Source organism: Haliotis rufescens, unplaced genomic scaffold, assembly GCF_023055435.1.
Source record: "Haliotis rufescens isolate VD_foot unplaced genomic scaffold, xgHalRufe1.0.p SCAF_35, whole genome shotgun sequence".
Lineage (NCBI taxonomy): Eukaryota > Metazoa > Mollusca > Gastropoda > Lepetellida > Haliotidae > Haliotis > Haliotis rufescens.
In genome coordinates, this window is record NW_025964057.1 from 4,870,883 (window position 1) to 4,893,674 (window position 22,792).

The following is a 22,792-nucleotide window of genomic DNA, read 5'->3' on the forward strand; positions in this document are numbered from 1 at the left end:
GGGTAAACTGCATGCCGAAGTCCCTGTGATAAACTGTACACCCAAGTCCCAGGGATAAACTGTACAACGAAGTCCCAGGGGTAAACTGCACACCCAAGTCCCAGGGTAAACTGCATGCCGAAGTCCCAGGGGTAAACTGTACACTCAAGTCCCAGGGGTAAACTGCACGCCGAAGTCCCTGTGATGAACTGTAAACCCAAGTCCCAGGGATAAACTGTACACCGAAGTCCCAGGGGTAAACTGCACGCCCAAGTCCCGGGGTAAACTGCATGCCGAAGTCCCAGGGGTAAACTGTACACCCAAGTCCCAGGGGTAAACTGCACGCCCAAGTCCCGGGGGTAAACTGCACACCCAAGTCCCGGGGGTAAACTGCACGCCCAAGTCCCGGGGGTAAACTGCACGCCCAAGTCCTATGGGGAAACTGCACACCAAAGTCCCAGGGGTAAACTGCACACCCAAGTCCCTGGCATATACTGCACAATGTCTGTTGACTGACATAATAAGCAGCATAAAACCCTCACACGGTTTTGAGATAATTTGTTTGTTTGATCTTCCCATGTATCCAGCAACAAGTGGGGAAGTTTGGAGTGCGGCCGGTGGGGAAGAAACGGATGGTTGGCCTGTTGAAGGACATCTACCACAAGACTCATCAGTGTAAGTTGGGTGTTGTTGAAGGACGCCTGTGGACGTTGGGTTTTGTTGAAGGACATTAGTGTCAGTTGGGTGTTGAAGGACATTAGTGTAAGTTGGGTGTTGAAGGACATCAGTGTATGTTGGGTGTTGTTGAAGGACATCAGTGTATGTTGGGTGTTGAAGGACATCAGTTTAAGTTGGGTGTTGTTGAAGGACATCAGTGTAAGTTGGGTGTTGTTGAAGGACACCAGTGTCAGTTTGGTGTTGTTGAAGGACACCAGTGTCAGTTGGGTGTTGTTGAAGGACATCAGTCTAAGTTGGGTGTTGTTGAAGGACACCAGTGTCAGTTGGGTGTTGTTGAAGGACACCAGTGTCAGTTGGGTGTTGTTGAAGGACACCAGTGTCAGATAGGTGTTGTTGAAGGACACTGATGTCAGTTGGGTGTTGTTGAAGGACACCAGTGTCAGTTGGGTGTTGTTGAAGGACACCAGTGTCAGTTGGGTGTTGTTGAAGGACATCAGTGTCAGTTGGGTGTTGTTGAAGGACATTAGTGTAAGTTGGGTGTTGAAGGACATTAGTGTAAGTTGGGTGTTGAAGGACATTAGTGTACGTTGGGTGTTGAAGGACATTAGTGTCAGTTGGGTGTTGTTGAAGGACACCAGTGTCAGTTGGGTGTTGTTGAAGGACACCAGTGTCAGTTGGGTGTTGTTGAAGGACACCAGTGTCAGTTGGGTGTTGTTGAAGGACACCAGTGTCAGTTGGGTGTTGTTGAAGGACATTAGTGTAAGTTGGGTGTTGAAGGACATTAGTGTAAGTTGGGTGTTGAAGGACATTAGTGTCAGTTGGGTGTTGAAGGACATTAGTGTAAGTTTGGTGTTGAAGGACATAAGTGTACGTTGGGTGTTGAAGGACACCAGTGTAAGTTGGGTGTTGAAGGACATCAGTGTAAGATTGGTGTTGTTGAAGGACATCAGTGTCAGTTGGGTGTTGTTGAAGGACATTAGTGTAAGTTGGGTGTTGAAGGACATTAGTGTAAGTTGGGTGTTGAAGGACATTAGTGTAAGTTGGGTGTTGAAGGACATTAGTGTCAGTTGGGTGTTGAAGGACATTAGTGTAAGTTTGGTGTTGAAGGACATTAGTGTACGTTGGGTGTTGAAGGACACCAGTGTAAGTTGGGTGTTGAAGGACATCAGTGTAAGATTGGTGTTGTTGAAGGACATCAGTGTCAGTTGGGTGTTGTTGAAGGACACCAGTGTCAGTTGGGTGTTGTTGAAGGACACCAGTGTCAGTTGGGTGTTGTTGAAGGACACCAGTGTCAGTTGGGTGTTGTTGAAGGACACTGATGTCAGTTGGGTGTTGTTGAAGGACACTGATGTCAGATGGGTGTTGTTGAAGGACACTGATGTCAGTTGGGTGTTGAAGGACATTAGTGTAAGTTGGGTGTTGAAGGACATTAGTGTAAGTTGGGTGTTCAAGGACATTAGTGTCAGTTGGGTGTTGAAGGACATTAGTGTAAGTTGGGTGTTGAAGGACATTAGTGTACGGTGGGTGTTGTTGAAGGACACCAGTGTCAGTTGGGTGTTGTTGAAGGACACCAGTGTCAGTTGGGTGTTGTTGAAGGACACCAGTGTCAGTTGGGTGCTGTTGAAGGACATTAGTGTAAGTTGGGTGTTGAAGGACATTAGTGTCAGTTGGGTGTTGAAGGACATTAGTGTAAGTTGGGTGTTGAAGGACATCAGTGTATGTTGGGTGTTGTTGAAGGACATCAGTGTATGTTGGGTGTTGAAGGACATCAGTTTAAGTTGGGTGTTGTTGAAGGACATCAGTGTAAGTTGGGTGTTGTTGAAGGACACCAGTGTCAGTTGGGTGTTGTTGAAGGACACCAGTGTCAGTTGGGTGTTGTTGAAGGACATCAGTCTAAGTTGGGTGTTGTTGAAGGACACCAGTGTCAGTTGGGTGTTGTTGAAGGACACCAGTGTCAGTTGGGTGTTGTTGAAGGACACCAGTGTCAGATAGGTGTTGTTGAAGGACACTGATGTCAGTTGGGTGTTGTTGAAGGACACCAGTGTCAGTTGGGTGTTGTTGAAGGACACCAGTGTCAGTTGGGTGTTGTTGAAGGACATCAGTGTCAGTTGGGTGTTCTTGAAGGACATCAGTGTCAGTTGGGTGTTGTTGAAGGACATTAGTGTAAGTTGGGTGTTGAAGGACATTAGTGTACGTTGGGTGTTGAAGGACATTAGTGTCAGTTGGGTGTTGTTGAAGGACACCAGTGTCAGTTGGGTGTTGTTGAAGGACACCAGTGTATGTTGGGTGTTGTTGAAGGACACCAGTGTCAGTTGGGTGTTGTTGAAGGACACCAGTGTCAGTTGGGTGTTGTTGAAGGATATTAGTGTAAGTTGGATGTTGAAGGACATTAGTGTAAGTTGGGTGTTGAAGGACATTAGTGTCAGTTGGGTGTTGAAGGACATTAGTGTAAGTTTGGTGTTGAAGGACATAAGTGTACGTTGGGTGTTGAAGGACACCAGTGTAAGTTGGGTGTTGAAGGACATCAGTGTAAGATTGGTGTTGTTGAAGGACATCAGTGTCAGTTGGGTGTTGTTGAAGGACATTAGTGTAAGTTGGGTGTTGAAGGACATTAGTGTAAGTTGGGTGTTGAAGGACATTAGTGTAAGTTGGGTGTTGAAGGACATTAGTGTCAGTTGGGTGTTGAAGGACATTAGTATAAGTTTGGTGTTGAAGGACATTAGTGTACGTTGGGTGTTGAAGGACACCAGTGTAAGTTGGGTGTTGAAGGACATCAGTGTAAGATTGGTGTTGTTGAAGGACATCAGTGTCAGTTGGGTGTTGTTGAAGGACACCAGTGTCAGTTGGGTGTTGTTGAAGGACACCAGTGTCAGTTGGGTGTTGTTGAAGGACACTGATGTCAGTTGGGTGTTGTTGAAGGACACCAGTGTCAGTTGGGTGTTGTTGAAGGACACTGATGTCAGTTGGGTGTTGTTGAAGGACACTGATGTCAGATGGGTGTTGTTGAAGGACACTGATGTCAGTTGGGTGTTGAAGGACATTAGTGTAAGTTGGGTGTTGAAGGACATTAGTGTAAGTTGGGTGTTCAAGGACATTAGTGTCAGTTGGGTGTTGAAGGACATTAGTGTAAGTTGGGTGTTGAAGGACATTAGTGTACGTTGGGTGTTGTTGAAGGACACCAGTGTCAGTTGGGTGTTGTTGAAGGACACCAGTGTCAGTTGGGTGTTGTTGAAGGACACCAGTGTCAGTTGGGTGCTGTTGAAGGACATTAGTGTAAGTTGGGTGTTGAAGGACATTAGTGTCAGTTGGGTGTTGAAGGACATTAGTGTAAGTTGGGTGTTGAAGGACATTAGTGTACGTTGGGTGTTGAAGGACATCAGTGTCAGTTGGGTGTTGTTGAAGGACACCAGTGTAAGTTGGGTGTTGAAGGACATTAGTGTAACTTGGGTGTTGAAGGACATTAGTGTAAGTTGGGTGTTGAAGGACATTAGTGTAAGTTGGGTGTTGAAGGACATTAGTGTACGTTGGGTGTTGAAGGACATTAGTGTAAGTTGGGTGTTGTTGAAGGACACCAGTGTCAGTTGGGTGTTGTTGAAGGACACCAGTGTCAGTTGGGTGTTGTTGAAGGACACCAGTGTCAGTTGGGTGTTGTTGAAGGACATTAGTGTAAGTTGGGTGTTGAAGGACATTAGTGTAAATTGGGTGTTGAAGGACATTAGTGTACGTTGGGTGTTGAAGGACATTAGTGTAACTTGGGTGTTGAAGGACATTAGTGTAACTTGGGTGTTGAAGGATATTAGTGTAAGTTGGGTGTTGAAGGACATTAGTGTACGTTGGGTGTTGAAGGACATTAGTGTAAGTTGGGTGTTGTTGAAGGACACCAGTGTCAGTTGGGTGTTGTTGAAGGACACCAGTGTCAGTTGGGTGTTGTTGAAGGACATTAGTGTAAGTTGGGTGTTGAAGGACATTAGTGTAAGTTGGGTGTTGAAGGACATTAGTGTCAGTTGGGTGTTGAAGGACATTAGTGTAAGTTTGGTGTTGAAGGACATTAGTGTACGTTGGGTGTTTTGAAGGACATCAGTGTCAGTTGGGTGTTGTTGAAGGACACCAGTGTCAGTTGGGTGTTGTTGAAGGACACCAGTGTCAGTTGGGTGTTGTTGAAGGACACCAGTGTCAGTTGGGTGTTGTTGAAGGACATCAGTGTCAGTTGGGTGTTGTTGAAGGACACCAGTGTCAGATAGGTGTTGTTGAAGGACACTGATGTCAGTTGGGTGTTGTTGAAGGACACTGATGTCAGTTGGGTGTTGTTGAAGGACACCAGTGTCAGTTGGGTGTTGAAGGACATTAGTGTAATTTGGGTGTTGAAGGACATTAGTGTACGTTGGGTGTTGAAGGACATTAGTGTAACTTGGGTGTTGAAGGACATTAGTGTAACTTGGGTGTTGAAGGATATTAGTGTAAGTTGGGTGTTGAAGGACATTAGTGTACGTTGGGTGTTGAAGGACATCAGTGTAAGTTGGGTGTTGTTGAAGGACATCAGTGTAAGTTGGGTGTTGTTGAAGGACACCAGTGTATGTTGGGTGTTGTTGAAGGACACCAGTGTCAGTTGGTTGTTGAAGGACATTAGTGTAAGTTGGGGATGTTAAATGAGTTTAGAGTTGATTGATGTTAAAATTGATGCACATGTTGTGGAACTTTACGACACTCCATTCCTTCTTTCCTTCATACTGATAGATGAGACCGACAGTGATTTTGACCCAGAGAAGTCCTCACCACAGAAGTCCACAGACAGACCCAGTAAGTCCTCTATGACCAAGGTTGATGCCGGAGACAGACCCAGTAAGCATTCTGTAGCCAAGGTTGGCGCCGGAGACAGACCCAGTAAGCATTCTGTAGCCAAGGTTGGTGCCGGAGACAGACCCAGTAAGCCTTCTGTGGCCAAAGTTGGTGCCGGAGACAGATACAACAACGTTAGTGTTTCCGAGTCCTCTACATCTGAAGAAGGAAGCACTCAGCGAAGTGTGACATCATCGCAAGAATCAGGGTTTAGGTAGGTAGGTAGGTAGGTGCGTGCGTGCGTGCGTGCGTGCGTGCGTGCGTGCGCGTGTGTGTGTGCGGGCGCTCGTGCGTGTGTTTGTGTGTGTGTATGTGTGTGTCTTTGTGTCTGGGGTGGTCGGGTAGCCTAGTGGTTAAGGCATTCGCTCGTCACACTGAAGACCCCGGTTCAAGTCTGGACATGGGTACAATGTGTGAAGCTCATTTGTGGTGTCCCTCGCAATGATATTGCTGGAATATTGCTACAAGCGGCATAACACCATACTCACTCACTCACTTTGTCTGTGTGAGTGTCTGTTCATGTGTGTGTGTGTGTCTCTGTGTCTGGGTATCTCTGTGTGAGTGTCTGTTCATGTGTGTGTCTCTGTGTCTGGGTATCTCTGTGTCTGTGTGAGTGTCTGTTCGTGTGTGTGTGTGTCTCTGTGTCTGGGTATCTCTGTGTCAGTGTGAGTGTCTGTGTGAGTGTCTGTTCATGTGTGTGTGTGTCTCTGTGTCTGGGTATCTCTGTGTCAGTGTGAGTGTCTGTGTGAGTGTCTGTTCATGTGTGTGTGTCTCTGTGTCTGGGTATCTCTGTGTCAGTGTGAGTGTCTGTTCGTGTGTGTGTGTCTCTGTGTCTGGGTATCTCTGTGTCAGTGTGAGTGTCTGTTCGTGTGTGTGTGTGTGTCTCTGTGTCTGGGTATCTCTGTGTCAGTGTGAGTGTCTGTTCATGTGTGTGGGTGTCTGTGTCTGGGTATCTCTGTGTCAGTGTGAGTGTCTGTTCATGTGTGTGTGTCTCTGTGTCTGGGTATCTCTGTTAGTGTGTTCAGGGAAACATCAGTTATTTAGGGATCTGTGCTAGCTCCTGTAACGCTTCCTGGCCTTCAGGTGGTAGACATTAGACTTTGAATAAAGCAAGGATGTCTGCAATGAAAGAAGGCAGACTTACACAACTGACTCTAATATATTATGGTTAAATGCTTTCAATGGTTGCCTCTATAGACTGAAGTTGATGGAACTGTCTTCTTTCAGTGACGTCCCGGAGGAGAGCTTCATGGTGGCTGATGAGGAGATATCAGCATCACAGCAGGTATATTGTTACAGTATAATCCAACTTATCCTGCATTACTCCTTGATGCATTTACTAGGGCTGTTATGTTTCACTCGCGTAGTCGGTGAATGGAACAGTATCCAATCATGAATTGAATTCGTTATTCTCGGCCACTAGAATAGAATACTTATGAATATGCAAGCAAGTGCATTAACATAAAAATATCTATAAGAACATGGTATATTCTTAGATTTCTTCAAAAGGTGACTACACTTGTCATAAAAGGCGACTAACGGGATCATTTGGTCAGACTCGCTGACTTGGTTGATGCATGTCATCGTATCCCAATTGCGTGGATCAATGCTCATGATGTCAATCACTTGATTGCCTGGTCCAGACTCTATTATTTACAGACTGCCGTCATATAGCTGGAATATTGTTGAGTGCGGCATTAACAACAAACAATCCAAATCAAAAGATAACACTCTTATATTATTTAATTTGACAGTATTGTGGTCACTAGTCATTGTCGCATTTGACCTGATACAAGTACCTAAATAGGTGCAGTCTATAAATGTATAATATATTAATTATTAACAAACCATGTCAAAAAATTTATGTTGTTATTGCTTCACTGAATGTAACAAATAATACATCATCTGCCGACCTGTTATTATATTCGTGAATTAATATTCGTATTCGTTATCCTATATTCGTGATACGAATCGTGTTCGCCTCATAGTGTATTCGTTGCAGCCCTAGCATTTACTGCTTTCTTTTGACCAACAGGTTACACATAGTTTGCTGAACACTTTCATTAAGACAACATGTCTTGTCTGGTGGATTGCATTGTTTTTAAGTATTGTAGTATTTCACTGACAGGGTTGTGTGTTTGAGACATGGAATATTTAAGGAGTTGAGGTGGGATTTTTTAAAAAAACAAATAAAAACAAAACGTGCAGTGGACATGAGAACCAAGATTAGGTATACAAATATACAAATTTCTGATTTTGTCCAATCAGATGTGAGCATTTTCCCAAAACATTGAACTACTAAGTGTTAGTTAAGTGTATTTTGGAGAAATGAGTTTTGTACGTTAGTTGTGATCTATGAGGAATATTGTGTCAAGCCCTGATCAACTAAAACGTCAACAGATTTATGTAAACTTTGTAGAAATCTTTGTTTGTCTTACAGGGGAACCAGCCGGACTTACAGCAGAAGCTGGCCTCGTTCATCAGGCAGAGGTCCGACATTCACACAAAGCTCATGATGTACGAGGTGAGACTTCCCTCACAACTATCTACTGGAGTGTTCACAGTATTCAGTATTCCCGTGTTGACAGTATTCAGTATTCCTGTGTTGACAGTAATTAGTATTCCTGTGTTGACAGTATTCAGTATTCCTGTGTTGACAGTATTCCGATGTTGACAGTATTCAGTATTCCTGTGTTGACAGTATTCAGTATTCCTGTGTTGACAGTATTCAGTATTCCTGTGTTGACAGTATTCCTGTGTTGACTATTCAGTATTCCTGTGTTGACAGTATTCCGATGTTGACAGTATTCAGTATTCCTGTGTTGACAGTATTCAGTATTCCTGTTGACAGTATTCAGTATTCCTGTGTTGACAGTATTTCGATGTTGACAGTATTCCGTTGTTGACAGTATTCCGATGTTGACAGTATTCAGTATTCCCGTGTTGACAGTATTCCTGTGTTGACTATTCAGTATTCCTGTGTTGACAGTATTCAACATTCCTGTGTTGACAGTAGTCCTGTGTTGACAGTATTCAGTATTCCTGTGTTGACAGTATTCAGTATTCCTGTGTTGACATTATTCCTGTGTTGACAGTATTCAGTATTCCTGTGTTGACAGTATTTCGATGTTGACAGTATTCCTGTGTTGACAGTATTCCGATGATGACAGTATTTCGTATTCCTGTGTTGACAGTATTTCGATGTTGACAGTATTAAGTATTCCTGTGTTGACAGTATTCATTCTTCCTGTGTTGACAGTATTCAGTATTCCTCTGTTGACAGTATGCCGATGTTGACAGTATTCCTGTGTTGACAGTATTCTGATGTTGACATTATTCAGTATTCCCGTGTTGACAGTATTCCTGTGTTGACAGTATTCAATATTCCTGTGTTGACAGTATTCCTGTGTTGACAGTATTAAACATTCCTGTGTTAACAGTATGCCGATGTTGACAGTATTCAGTATTCCTGTGTTGACAGTATTCAACATTCCTGTGTTAACAGTATGCCGATATTGACAGTATTCAGTATTCCTGTGTTGACAGTATTCTTTTGTTGACAGTATTCAGTATTCCTGTGTTGATAATATTCAGTATTCCTGTGTGGACAGTATTCCGATGTTGACAGTATTCAGTATTCCTGTGTTGACAGTATTCAGTATTCCTATGTTGACAGTATTCAGTATTCATGTGTTGACAGTATTCCTGTGTTAACAGTATTCAGTATTCATGTGTTGACAGTATCCATTATTCATGTGTTGACAGTATTCAGTATTCATGTATTGACATAATTTATTCAGTATTCCTGTGTTGACAGTATTCAGTATTCCTATGTTGACAGTATTCAGTATTCCTGTGTTGACAGTATGCAGTCTTCCCATGTTAACAGTTTCCAGTATTCATGTGTTGACAGTATTCCTGTGTTAACAGTATTCAGTATTCCTGTGTTGACAGTATTCATTCAGTATTCCTGTGTTGACAGTATCCAGTATTCATGTGTTGACAGTATTCAGTATTCCTGTGTTGACAGCCACTAGAGCTGGACTGGCTGAAGCGGGAGATCCAGGATGCCGGCATCAAGTGCCCCATGCAGAAACTGATGGACTTTCTGGACGAGAAGGTAACAAGTCAATACATGTTGACCTGGGTTTAAAGAATAGTTGCTGAAATCTCATCAGGTTATCACAGCCAAGGACTTGGATGATTGCATGTCTTCATACCAAGACAGTATGGGATATTGCTCATGATATCAACCACTAGCTTGATGTGATGTTGACAGGCTGCCATGATATGGCTGGGATATTGCTCACTGCAGCGTGCAACAACAAACGCAAACAAGCTGTAGTTCTTGATGGATTCCACGGAAGCGTGTCTCCAGCATCATGTGTTTGTCTTAAAGATGGATTTTACCTTGACTACAAAAGTGGGGTCAAAGATTTTTTCCTTGACTTACAAACGTGGGCTCCAAGGTGTTTCTTTGACTTACAGAAGTGGGGTCCTTAGTTTTACCTTGACTTACAAAAGTGGGGTGCTTAGTTTTACCTTGACTTACAAAAGTGGGGTGCTTAGTTTTACCTTGACTTACAAAAGTGGGGTCCTGGGTTTTACCTAGACTTACAAAAGTGGGATCCTGGGTTTTACCTTGACTTACAAAAGTGGGGTCCTGGGTTTTACCTTAACTTACAAAAGTGGGTTCCTGGGTTTTACCTTGACTTACAAAAGTGGGGTCCTGGGTTTTCCCTTGACTTACAAAAGTGGGGTCCTGGGATTTACCTTGACTTACAAAAGTGGTGTCCTTAGTTTTACCTTGACTTACAAAAGTGGGGTCCTGGGTTTTCCCTTGACTTACAAAAGTGGGGTCAAAGATTTTTCCTTGACTTACAAAAGTGGGGTCCTGGGTTTTACCTAGACTTACAAAAGTGGGATCCTGGGTTTTACCTTGACTTACAAAAGTGGGGTCCTGGGTTTTACCTTGACTTACAAAAGTTGGGTCCTGGGTTTTCCCTTGACTTACAAAAGTGGGGTCCAAGATATTTCCTTGACTTACAAAAGTGGGGTCCTGGGTTTTACCTAGACTTACAAAAGTGGGGTCCTGGGTTTTACCTTGACTTACAAAAGTGGGGTCCTGGGTTTTACCTAGACTTACAGATGTGGGTGTCCTGGGATTTACCCTGACTTTCAAAAGTGGGTTCCTGGGTTTTACCTTGACTTACAAAAGTGGGTTCCTGGGTTTTACCTTGACTTACAAAAGTGGGGTCCTGGGTTTTACCTTGACTTACAAAAGTGGGGTCCTGGGTTTTCCCTTGACTTACAAAAGTGGGGTCCTGGGTTTTACCTTGACTTACAAAAGTGGGGTCCTGGGTTTTACCTTGACTTACAAAAGTGGGGTCCTGGGATTTACCTTGACTTACAAAAGTGGGGTCCTGGGTTTTACCTTGACTTACAAAAGTGGGGGTTAATTTTGAGGGTCCTTGCAGGCAATATGAGGGTCCTGTAAAGTAATGAAATTATGTTGTGTACCAAATGTGTCAGGAATTGTTAGAGTGAGGGGTCTTTGTTGCAGTGTCTCACATTCACCATGAAGAAGATGAGCAAGAGGAATACGAACAGACGACAACCCAAGCGCAAAAAGAAGGTCAAGCTCCCTGCAGCAGCTGTGTGATGTTCTCCAGGGAATGTGGGACATTCTCGTGGGAATATGTGATGCTCTCTGGGGAATATGTGATGTTCTCTAGGGAATATGTGATGCTCTCTGGGGAATATGTGATGCTCTCTAGGGAATATGTGATGCTCTCTGGGGAATATGTGATGTTCTCTAGGGAATATGTGATGCTCTCTGGGGAATATGTGATGTTCTCTAGGGAATATGTGATGCTCTCTAGGGAATATGTGATGCTCTCTAGGGAATATGTGATGTTCTCTAGGGAATATGTGATGCTCTCTAGGGAATATGTGATGCTCTCTAGGGAATATGTGATGCTCTCTGGGGAATATGTGATGTTCTCTAGGGAATATGTGATGCTCTCTGGGGAATATGTGATATTCTCTAGGGAATATGTGATGCTCTCTAGGGAATATGTGATGCTCTCTGGGAAATATGTGATGCTCTCTAGGAATTTGTGATGTTCTCTAGGGAATATGTGATGTTCTCAGGGGAATATGTGATGCTCTCAGGGGAATATGTGATGTTCTCTAGAAAATATGGGACATTCTCAATGCAATATGTGATGCTCTCTAGGGAATATGTGATGTTCCCTGGGGAATATGTGATGCTCTCTGGGGAATATGGGACATTCTCTAGAAGATATGTTACATTCTCAAGGGAATATGTGATGCTCTCTGGGGAATATGTGATGCTCTCTGGGGAATATGGGACATTCTCTAGAAAATATGGGACATTCTCAAGGGAATATGTGATGCTCTCTGGGGAACATGTGATATTCTCTAGGGAATATGTGATGCACTCTGGGGAATATGTGGTGTTCTCTAGGGAATATGTGATGCACTCTGGGGAATATGTGATGCTCTCTAGGGAATATGTGATGATCTCTAGGGAATATGTGATGCTCTCTGGGGAATATGTGATGCACTCTGGGGAATATGTGATGCACTCTGGAGAATATGTGATGCTCTCTAGGGAATATTTGATGCTCTCTAGGGAATATGTGATGCACTCTGGGGAATATGTGGTGTTCTCTAGGGAATATGTGATGCTCTCTGGAGACATTCTCTAGAAAAAATGCGACATTCTTAAGGGAATATGTAATGTTCTCAAGGAAATATGTGACACTGACTACAGAATATGTGACATCTCCAGGAATCATGTTTCCCTCATATGATGACACGAGAGACCTCTCCGATGATGACACGAGAGACCTCTCCGATGATGACATGAGAGACCTCTACGATGATGACATGAGAGACCTCTCCGATGATGACATGAGAGACCTCTCCGACGATGACACAAGAGACCTCTCTGATGACATGAGATACCTCTCCGATGATGACACGAGAGACCTCTCTGATGACATGAGAGGCCCCCTCTGCTATGATGTTTCCACCTCACCAGCATGTGGACGGTCTGTCTTGTGTTCAGTCTGTGTCTGCAAGGGAGCCAGCATTACAGAACACTTCAGTTGTAGTTGTTTCTGGAGTAAGAACTATTGGTGGAGTTTGTTTTACTTAGTCAGTTCTTCACTTTTAAGGTTCAAGTAGCACATGTTTTAAGAAGAATTCCATCCTTACGGAGTATGGAGTTATGTCTCTTTAAAGTCATTAAAATAATATGTTAGTGCTCGTTACCGCTAAATCAAAGATCTGAGGACATCCCATTACAGGTCACGTCAGAATGACCTTTCATGAAATGACTAACAAGAAGTCGACATTAGCCAATCAGAAAGCACATACTCAAGCTTAGTGGCACAAGTTTCAAAGTGGCCACTTCCATTGCAGACTACACTTGGAAGCAAATTTTGTGAAATTTCTTTCTTTTTTAAACCAAAGAAAATTCTGGAATGTTTAATAGGTGGCCGAGATTGTATAGCAATACTTCTTATGGGAGATGGAAGTGTCTTCTTCTTAAAATGTTCATCCCTTTGAAGCAAGACGATGATTTTGACAGAATCAGTCATACATCCCACAACTGTCGTTTGGAATAAACTGTGGTAACATTTCCGATGTTGCATGATTAGAAATATTAATAATTATTGATTAATAATGATAATAATGATATACGCATTTGTATAGCGCAGCATTAACTGTGCATACATGCTCTATGTGCTGACATTCTGACTGTCACTTTCCTGATCTTTGAAAGCGATGCTCTGATTGGTCGGTTGAAAGTTCATTCTAAGGTGACCTTTAATCAAATGTCCTCAGATCTTTGTTTAGTGGTAGCAAGAACTAAGATCTGATTTTACTGAGATTGATGATACTTCTGTTCAGTTGATGTAGGAAATAATAATTAATTACTAGTTTTTTTATTTATTCCCAATGACTGATCAGTCTTTCACTTTCAAGATTTGTCTAATATGCATCAAGGAAAGCAGACAATTGATATTATTTTCAATTTATTTTTGTTGAAATTATTTTGTAATTTTAATCAATAATTAATTGTTTACAACAAAATCCCTGTCATCAGCCATTGTGGACCAAGACTTTTGTACCACCCAACCCTGGCCTCGGGTACAGGTGCTGAAGTTTGTATTTATTACTGAGAGCTGTTTTGATAAATAGGTTTCAAGATGTGTTGTACTTCAGCCTCTCTTTCTGCTCCATCTCAGACAACATTTGAACCTCATCTGAAACACAGCTTCAAGTGGCGTCAGATAACAAGTCATACAGATGCTGCTGTTTTGTAACCAAAGTAGTTTTATAATCCTCTAGAATTGTAGAGACAAGTTCCTGTTCCATGTGTACAAGCTGACTCACGAAGACTGGGTGCACATGGTTACACGGTGTCACCAGCTGTCAGTGTGTCAGGGTTGTTGTTCATGCTGGGAACCACTGATGTGCCAGACTGTCGTGCAACAACTTTCACTCACTAAGATACCTGTCATGTGTAAAACAATCCTCTTCAGGTCACCAGCATTCACTCACTCACTCAGTGACCTGTCATGTATAAAACAGTCCCCTTGAGGTCACCAGCATTCATTCACTCACTCAGTGACCTGTCATGTATAAAACAGTCCCCTTGAGGTCACCAGCATTCACTCACTCACTCAGTGGCCTGTCATGTATAAAACAGTCCCCTTCAGGTCACCAGCATTCACTCACTCACTCAGTGACCTGTCATGTATAAAACAGTCCCCTTCAGGTCACCAGCATTCACTCACTCAGTGACCTGTCATGTATAAAACACTCCCCTTCAGGTCACCAGCATTCACTCACTCATTCAGTGACCTGTCATGTATAAAACAATCCCCTTCAGGTCACCAGCATTCACTCACTCACTCAGTGACCTGTCATGTATAAAACAATCCCCTTCAGGTCACCAGCATTCACTCACTCATTCAGTGACCTGTCATGTATAAAACAATCCCCTTCAGGTCACCAGCATTCATTCACTCACTCAATGACCTGTAGTAGTATAGGTAATAGGGGTTCTGGCTCACTTCCACTGGAGCTGGATTTATATACCTATACTGCTACTACAGATGGAATTTTTTATGCGTAAATGATTATGTGATTTAATGATAGTCATGAGATTGGCTCTAGCTCACCAATACCTGGGGCCAATCATTGCTTTAGATGAGTCTAAATGGTAATAAAAATATTCTTTATTATTTTTATCGATAAAGCGATATTCAACATTTTTATTAAGTTCTTCGTTCATTTTACTAGGAGACCAGACTATATAACTACACTCTTTTTGTAAATTGCTAAGAAACAATTGATAACCGTATTTGGTTGGTTTGGCATCACTGATATAATAAAAACCTTGTGGTAATTCTTTCCATTGAATAGCTTTCTCCATTATTATATATTTATGTTAGCATTTGTCTAAATGTAATCACACGATAGTAAGCAATCTATTTTTAATCTCCAACCAGTTCTTTGGTTTTGGCACGGAATAATTGACGCGCTTGTTGCCTCCCCTGTTCTATGAGGTTTTTTTTTCTCGTCTTCGCTAATACCACTGGTCTTACGAGATTTTGATCGAATCTCCTGCTTCATTTTGTTGTATTTGGTGAGTTCCGACAGCACTAAACGAAACTCATCCTTGGATATCTTACAATCGGCCATTGCTGTCGAAATATGATCCTCAATGCTGTTCAACTTTGCTTCGGCCAGTATCCGAATACTATCGTGTTTTAATGCTTTCTTTTGTAACCTACGAGAAATGAATTTTATCGCTATTCCTGCCAGTCCCGAGACTCCAGCGGTTATTTCCATGCCAAGCACGATAGGCGCGGCGATTATAGTTGATAGTAAACCGATACCCGCTACACCGAGTCCCATGCCAGATACTAAAAGCACGGTGTCAACTCCGTCCAGAGCATTCACGGCTCTGTGATACTTTTTATACAATCCAAGTCTCAACTCCCTATCCTTCCCTATTCGATGTTTTATGTCGCTTATTTGATGTAATCGAAATCCATCAACAGTTTCCATCTTTTCAAATGCTTCACCGAGCGTCGGATATAAACTCATAGTGTATATTACGATCATATAATAGTCTTTAATTGGTCTTGCTTAAATGTTTTGAGACTATACATCAATCTTATCAAATGTATATTATACGGCAAGAATATCTTAGAAAGAGAAATGCTGTCACTTTTAATAATTTGGACCCCCTCGAGGGTTGCAACGGGCGATGCTCCGATATGAATAATACTGCAACGTTGACGCTCGTGTTTCTTGAGCCATTTAATCGATAGACCTGGTAATATATCGAAGGCATCTTCCGGTGCATCTCCGAACAAGACTTCAATAATAAGCGTAGAAAGATTAGGTATTGCACTCAGGTTAACTTTAATATCTTCGAATTCAGTAACCAAATTGAAAGTAACATTTTTTAAGGCCGGACGACTATATAACATATGACCTGGGTTTTCTGGCAGGGGAGTGACCAACACACTTTTTCGTTTTGACGGGATATAAGCCGCGAGTACGATGCCACTATTTATTATCTTAGTTAAATTATGTCCCTTACCCATCATCACATAAGGTGGGGTAATGACGATATTCAGTAGCCACTCGATGTTTGCTTCGATCATAGTCCATTTATTATCGTCGTTGCGAGTAATATTGTACGAAGTGTTTTTAAGGAGTCTACTAACATCAACATCGCTTAAATCTCCTAGATTACCCGTGAATGTAACTTCTTTCCGATTGTATACATTATCGTGTAAGTGTAAAGCGTATAACTTACCATCGGTACCGGGTTTACCAAATCCTTCTGTGTCTCCGAGATCGGAAAGCGCAATTGTATTACATTGTCTTACTGTTCCAGGGCCTGATGCATCAACCATTATTTTTTAATATGGATTGTTACACTTAAGTATCCTATATGTACAGGTTGGTGTTTTACATCTAATACAGAAATTTTGAGGTCTGAAATAATACCCCGCTTTAATTTTTTATATTGTAATGACGAGAAAGATTCCGTTCTACCGCTATTATATTTTTCATTTTTCACTGGAATAGATCTGAGTAGAGTTGAAGGACTTTCTAGTTGAATATTATCCGTCGTGCTTATTTGATCAAGATGGATGAACAACTCTTTATAGGGAACTAAATCGGGTAATTTAATATAAGGATGTGCGTCATCTAAGCGACTAAATTCCTCTCTACCTGGTTGGCCAAATACAATTATATTTGGACCATGGTTGTATTTCACTGTCCCAGTCGCCTCATTTTGTGAGAGACTAACTCCATTAGGCTTTAAAATTTCATCATTGAGTGAGCTTATGCTGTAATACCCATCAGGTATAGTAATGGATTTGCTAGTACCATATGAAGTTAATATATTTATCCTATTATTATTTTTTATAGCATTTATATTGGTCCACAGTGGGTAATACGTTACATCGCATAGAGCGACTTCGAGTTGTCCATCCGAGTTATCGATAGTACGAAGCAGTTGAATAGACTGACCATTTGTTCTTCCCAGGAGTGTAACATACATATCAAATATACAATGATACTATATCATAACTTAAATATGGAATCAACCATTATTTATAATATGGAGTGTTACACTTAAGTATCCTATATGTACAGGTTGATGTTTTACATCTAATACAGAAATTTTGAGGTCTGAAATAATACCACGCTTTAATTTTTTATATTGTAATGTTGAGAAAGATTCCGTTCTACCACTATTGTATTTTTCATCTTTAACTGGAACACATCTGAGTAGAGTTGAAGGACTTTCTTGTTGAATATTATCCGTCGTACTGATCTGATCAAGATGGATGAACAACTCTTTATAGGGAACTAAATCGGGTAATGCATCTCCATCAGATGTTGTCCTGAATATTGATAATATAAAGTCTCTTGATCTTTCTACCTGTGTAAATCCAAGTGTAATTGCTAAGTTCTCATGAATCCACATACCTTTTTCTCCAGTGCCGATTTTCACTATCCCATTCGACTCATTTTGTGTGATACTAATTCCATTAGGCTTAAAAATGTTATCATTGAGTGAGCATATATTGTAATACCCATCAGGTATATTAATGTTTTTTTCAATAATATTTTGTTTATCTGTTATAGACAACTCATTATTATCTCTCGCAGCACTTATATTGGTCCACAGCGGGTAATACGTTACATCGCATAGAGCTACTTCGAGTTGTCCATCCCAGTTATCGATAGTATGAAGCAGTTCAATAGACTGACCATTTGTTATTCCCGGGAGTGTAACATACATATTAAATATACAATGATACTATATCATAACTTAAATATGAAATCGAGATACATTACTAATCAATCGATTATAGTAACTGCCTCTGGTGCTGAATTTTTCGTTAAATTCCCCGATATCTTTGAAAAGTACAGGGTCACGGCAACTAGCGATAAAATGGTGCACGATTGGTTTCACAATCCGATGCAATTTTGGCAGAATCAGTTAAACTTTGCCATATGGTGTGCCACAACGGGATGTGGCGTATCCTCTTAATGCCCCAGGATTTATGCTAAATAAGTCTGTTTTATTATTTCACGTGTATTATCAGATTAGACGTATACTTAAAGAAATTAGTGCTCCATTACCGCAGGATCGAACGAGGAATTCCACAAATAATCCGTACAATAGGTCCGCATATGAGCGTATTTGTCAGGAATTTAATATTTCTATGAGTAAAGATTGGCGTATTACAGGAGCAAACCATGGTCTAGGTGTTCCTTACACAGGGGAAATAACCGTCAAAGAAGAAAGCGATGATTTATTTAAAGAAGTTAACAAAGGTCCATTTAATGCGTTTAAGTTGTTGCATACCAGCAAACTTTACATAAGAATGTATGATTATTTTCTAAAAACTCATCATTGGTATAAAGACTGGGAACTTTCGAGTAACGATTGGAGAGGGGATATTATGAGTTTTAAGAGTGGTTTAATTTATATTGTTACAAAATTTATACAAATGAACGATACCGCAAACGCTTGGAATGAATTTCTTAATGATAAAACGGAAAATAATTTTACTAACCCAGGATTTGTAAGATTTAATGAATCGATAAGAACTTATGTATGGGCAATTCTCGGTGCACAATCGCAAACACGAACGTCCATTATCGGTTCTGGGACGGCGCTCAATGCACAAAAACAGTTTGTCTCAAACGTGGAGGACGCCATTAATTCACCAGTTGACATACCATCGTCTATAAAGCGTTTTCAAGATGCATTACAGTACGCTCAATCCAAAGTGGACTTCGTTTATGCGCCGGGACTATACATGTCTCCGAGTAATATGGAACTTAAGATCGGTCAAGTGATAGGCTATAATAATAAAATTGTTATCGCTACCGATCAACAAAAACCAGGTATAAATTCAGATATTAACGTCGAATTAATAACGCAAACGATCACGGGCGAAAAGGGAATAGTCAAGCCGCAAACACCAACTATCACACAACCATCTACTCACGCACAAGTACCACCGCATATTGAGGCTAAAAATCAACAACATATCAATGAAAAAACAGCGCTTGTAGTGGGTGGAGTCTCGGTTGGCTTACTCATGATTTGGTGGTTAAATAGTTCTTAGCGAATACGTACAACAGCCCTGCAATTGCTACGATCAGCCCCCACAAGTTTTGACTAAGCCAAGTGGTGGTCTTAGCTAATAAATTCAATAGCCAGGAAACAACACTCCCTATTATACCGGGAAGTGCAGCCGCGGCTTTCTCAGCGAGCTTTCCCAGTGCTGAACCTAATGCTTTTAAATGCTTTTTTATCCACTCTTTTATACCATTTTTATCGCTAGGAGGTGATCCGCCTCCACCTGTACTACCACCTGTTAACGAGAGAGTCAAAGTCGATATAATAAATCCCAACGCGGTTAAAATACTGGCAATTGTTATTCCCTGTTCTCTGAACAATGTTTTAATTTTATCGGCCAGTGTAGTGTCATCGTTGAGGACTTGATCGATAGTTTCTCGAAAACGACTGATTTGCGAACGAAGTGCCTTTCTATTACTGGAAGCTGCTTCGAGGCGGGCCGATCTTTCGTCTTCTAAGTTACGCAATCTTTCCGCTACGCGGCGTCTACTGAACTCATCGCCCGCCTGTTCGAGTTTTGTTTTCTCGTAAGCTATATGATTGTCGATTTCGGATATCTTGGCCGTATTATTGATGAGTTCTCCCCGCATTGTTCGCATTGCCTTGTCAAGACCTCGTAATTCCCTAATACTGAACTCCGAATATGGTACCTGTAATGTGGAATTATCGTAATAGGTATCTAAGATTTCTCCGAGTCCGTCCGAGGCCACCATCGAGGCTGCTTCCAAATCATCTGTATTAACGAGTTCATCACGCACGGTTCGAAGAACCTTAGTAGTCTTCGCGGAAAGTCGTCGGTAGTCCACAAAACCTAATTTATCACGAACAGTGCCGATGCCGTGTTTAGCAGCTATCGTAGACAAGGCTAGGGGCTTACGAGTACGAGAATGCATAAGATCAATATCCGGAGAGTCACGCAGTCGCAATATTCCTTTACTATCTATCGTAAACTTTGAATAGTCACGGCCTATTGGGGTATCTTCTTTTAAGGCATCGTAATAATCATTGACGGACGATTGTAAAAGTTCATCGTTAAGATTTGTGCCACCAAAGTTGGTTTCATCAGTACCCTCTTCAGTTCGATTCGGATCATCAAAGGTACTTAGATCAAAGTCATTAATATCAAAATCAGTCATTTTTATATTAAACATAGGGTACATAATTTCAATATAAACAATGTCTTCACAATACGGACGCAAGTTAAACCCACAACGTAGACTTCGAGATCCATTAGGGGTCAAAGCAATTCGTCAGTCTGTAACTATAACTAATAACCCTAGTACCATAGATCAGAATCAAACGCTTCTGGTTCGCTTTCCTAATCTCGGCGCACACGATGTGTTAGTTCCGGGAACTGTCCGACTAGCATTTACGATTAGTTTGACTTCTACAGACGTTAACAGGGAGCCCGTTCAGAACATAGGTCGTGCTATCGTTAAGAAAATCGCCATTAAAATTAGCGGTAATGAGGTTTTGAGTATCGACGATAGCGATGTATACTATTGCTACATGGATCTCTGGAGAACGGATAAAGAGCGGGAAAACTTACAGTACCAAGGTATTTGTAATAAGAACACATTGAGACTGCGCGTGGGTGCTGAAAATGGTGTTGATACCAACGAAAAAGATAAGGCCGTTGCCGACGCATTAGGTAACAGATTCTATGTTCCCCTAGACTTTGAATTACTAGATTCCCACATGCCCATTTATCAAGCATCCCTAGGCGATAGGTTGAAATACGAACTCACTTTTAATGACTACGGTAGAGTAATCAGATCTGCTAATGAAGATGCTAGATATTCCATTGACAATATCTCTCTGGAGTACGATATGATAACGGATCCCGAATTGGATATGTCCCGAATTAGCCAGACAAATTCGTAACCAGTATACCGGAAGTTTAGCCATTTTGTACGATCGCGTGCTGCGACACCGAAAGATCACGAGGGACAAAAAAGATACGATGTGGAATATCAATCTAAACGTGCCCACGAGGTCGTTGAAGGGTATTTTAATGTTGTTCGAGGACCCCTCCGATGTGTTTAAAAGAAATACCGAGAAGTTCTACAATCCCAAGATTACAAAAGTAGAATTGACTATCGAAGGCGTTCCTAATCAACTATATAGCCAAGGAATGCTAGCGTATCACCAGTGGGATGAGATTAAAAAACTTCCTTCTATTAAACGTTCTCCGGAAGTTAACGCGGTCGTGAAAGATCTGTCTCTAGGGAGTGTATCGATGGGTGAATACCTCACCACGAAGTACGCGCTATGGCTCGACATGCGAACAACAGACGATGACCAATTACACGGCAGTGGGAGGAGAATAGAAAATGCTAGCGAGGGTGCCACCATACAGATAACGAAGCTTCAGGAAGCGGCTGGTAAATTAAACATATATTTGTACGTGATTATGGATGCGCAACTTAATATACAGAATGGGAGATTCGTGCAAGCAATCTATTGATAATCTTTTACCTAAAGATCCGCACTGCGCTATCATATGCGGTCAAACGGGCTGCGGAAAAACAGCTTTTATTCTAGATATTTTAGAAAGTCATTATCGGGACGTTTTCGATCATATTATTATTCTGTGCCCGACTATAAGCGTTAATAAAACCTACTTATCGAGAGATTGGGTAATGAATGACGACGGGGTACACAGAGTCGATCCGGGCGATCGTTTACAAGACTGCCTCTGAGTATGTCACGAGAAATACAAAGGAGAATCGACCCTTTTCGTAATAGACGATTGCAGCGCGAGTAAAGAACTCACAAAAAAGAAAGATATGCTTTCGTATTTAGCATTCTCCGGTCGGCATACTCAACATAGCGTTTGGGTACTTACTCAAAAATACAACTCTGTCCTGAAAGATCTCAGAGAGCAGACCAAATGGGTAGCGCTTTTTCATTGCAAAGATCAAGATTCATTCGAGGAATGTTTACGCGAAAATGATGTCATTTATACCAAGGGCGAACGAGACAAAGTCAGAAAAGTGTTAGCGGCAACGAAGCACTGTAAACTCGTATTAAAAACCGATCAACCAGCTGCTTATGCAATTGCTTAGCAAATTATAGCAAAATTATAGCAAAATTGTAGCAAAAATGTAACAAAATTATAGCAAAATGTAGCAAAATTATAGCAAAATGTAGCAAAATGTAGCAAAATGTAGCAAATTGAACATTAGCGGTTAATATTACATAAAATGTGGTTCGAAATCCTCATTCTTTCACAACAGTTCATTATTACGGGATGTATTGGATATGTCATATTATATTATGTTAGACTTAAATATCTCCTTAGGTATTACATTATGGAATGCGACCAACTCATCGAACAAATGCTCAAAGAATCTGATGCAGATGAAAATGTTACAGATAAATCTTTAGATAAACATAGAGAAAGACTTGCCGCTTTGGTAGCCGGTGGAAAATGTTCCCAATATTTGGGAGAAAATTATACCATCGAAAAAATCGATAACATGACCGACGAAGAGATTAAAAAACTGTACGCGCGTTACGAGTCTAGACTGGGAGCTACCATGACTAAAACGATAGGGTCTTCTATAT

The 22,792-nt window shown here is 41.5% G+C and overlaps 1 protein-coding gene across 5 annotated transcripts in view; it reads left to right on the plus strand.

The window, feature by feature from the left end:
- The window catches only part of LOC124127403 (structure-specific endonuclease subunit SLX4-like), a 77,785-nt gene extending 64,046 nt beyond the window's left edge, over positions 1-13,739 (plus strand). For 4 of the 5 annotated variants that reach the window (XM_048381122.1, XM_048381125.1, XM_048381124.1 and 1 more), the window contains 6 exons: positions 567-654; positions 5,392-5,707; positions 6,721-6,778; positions 7,913-8,017; positions 9,524-9,613; positions 11,057-13,739. In XM_048381122.1, the coding sequence (XP_048237079.1) occupies positions 567-654; positions 5,392-5,707; positions 6,721-6,778; positions 7,913-8,017; positions 9,524-9,613; positions 11,057-11,155 (756 nt within the window). In that variant the 3' untranslated portion in view covers positions 11,156-13,739. The remainder of the gene's footprint in view (positions 1-566; positions 655-5,391; positions 5,708-6,720; positions 6,779-7,912; positions 8,018-9,523; positions 9,614-11,056) is intronic. The other variant, XM_048381123.1, reaches the window with a different exon arrangement.
- The last annotated feature ends 9,053 nt before the right edge of the window (positions 13,740-22,792 follow it).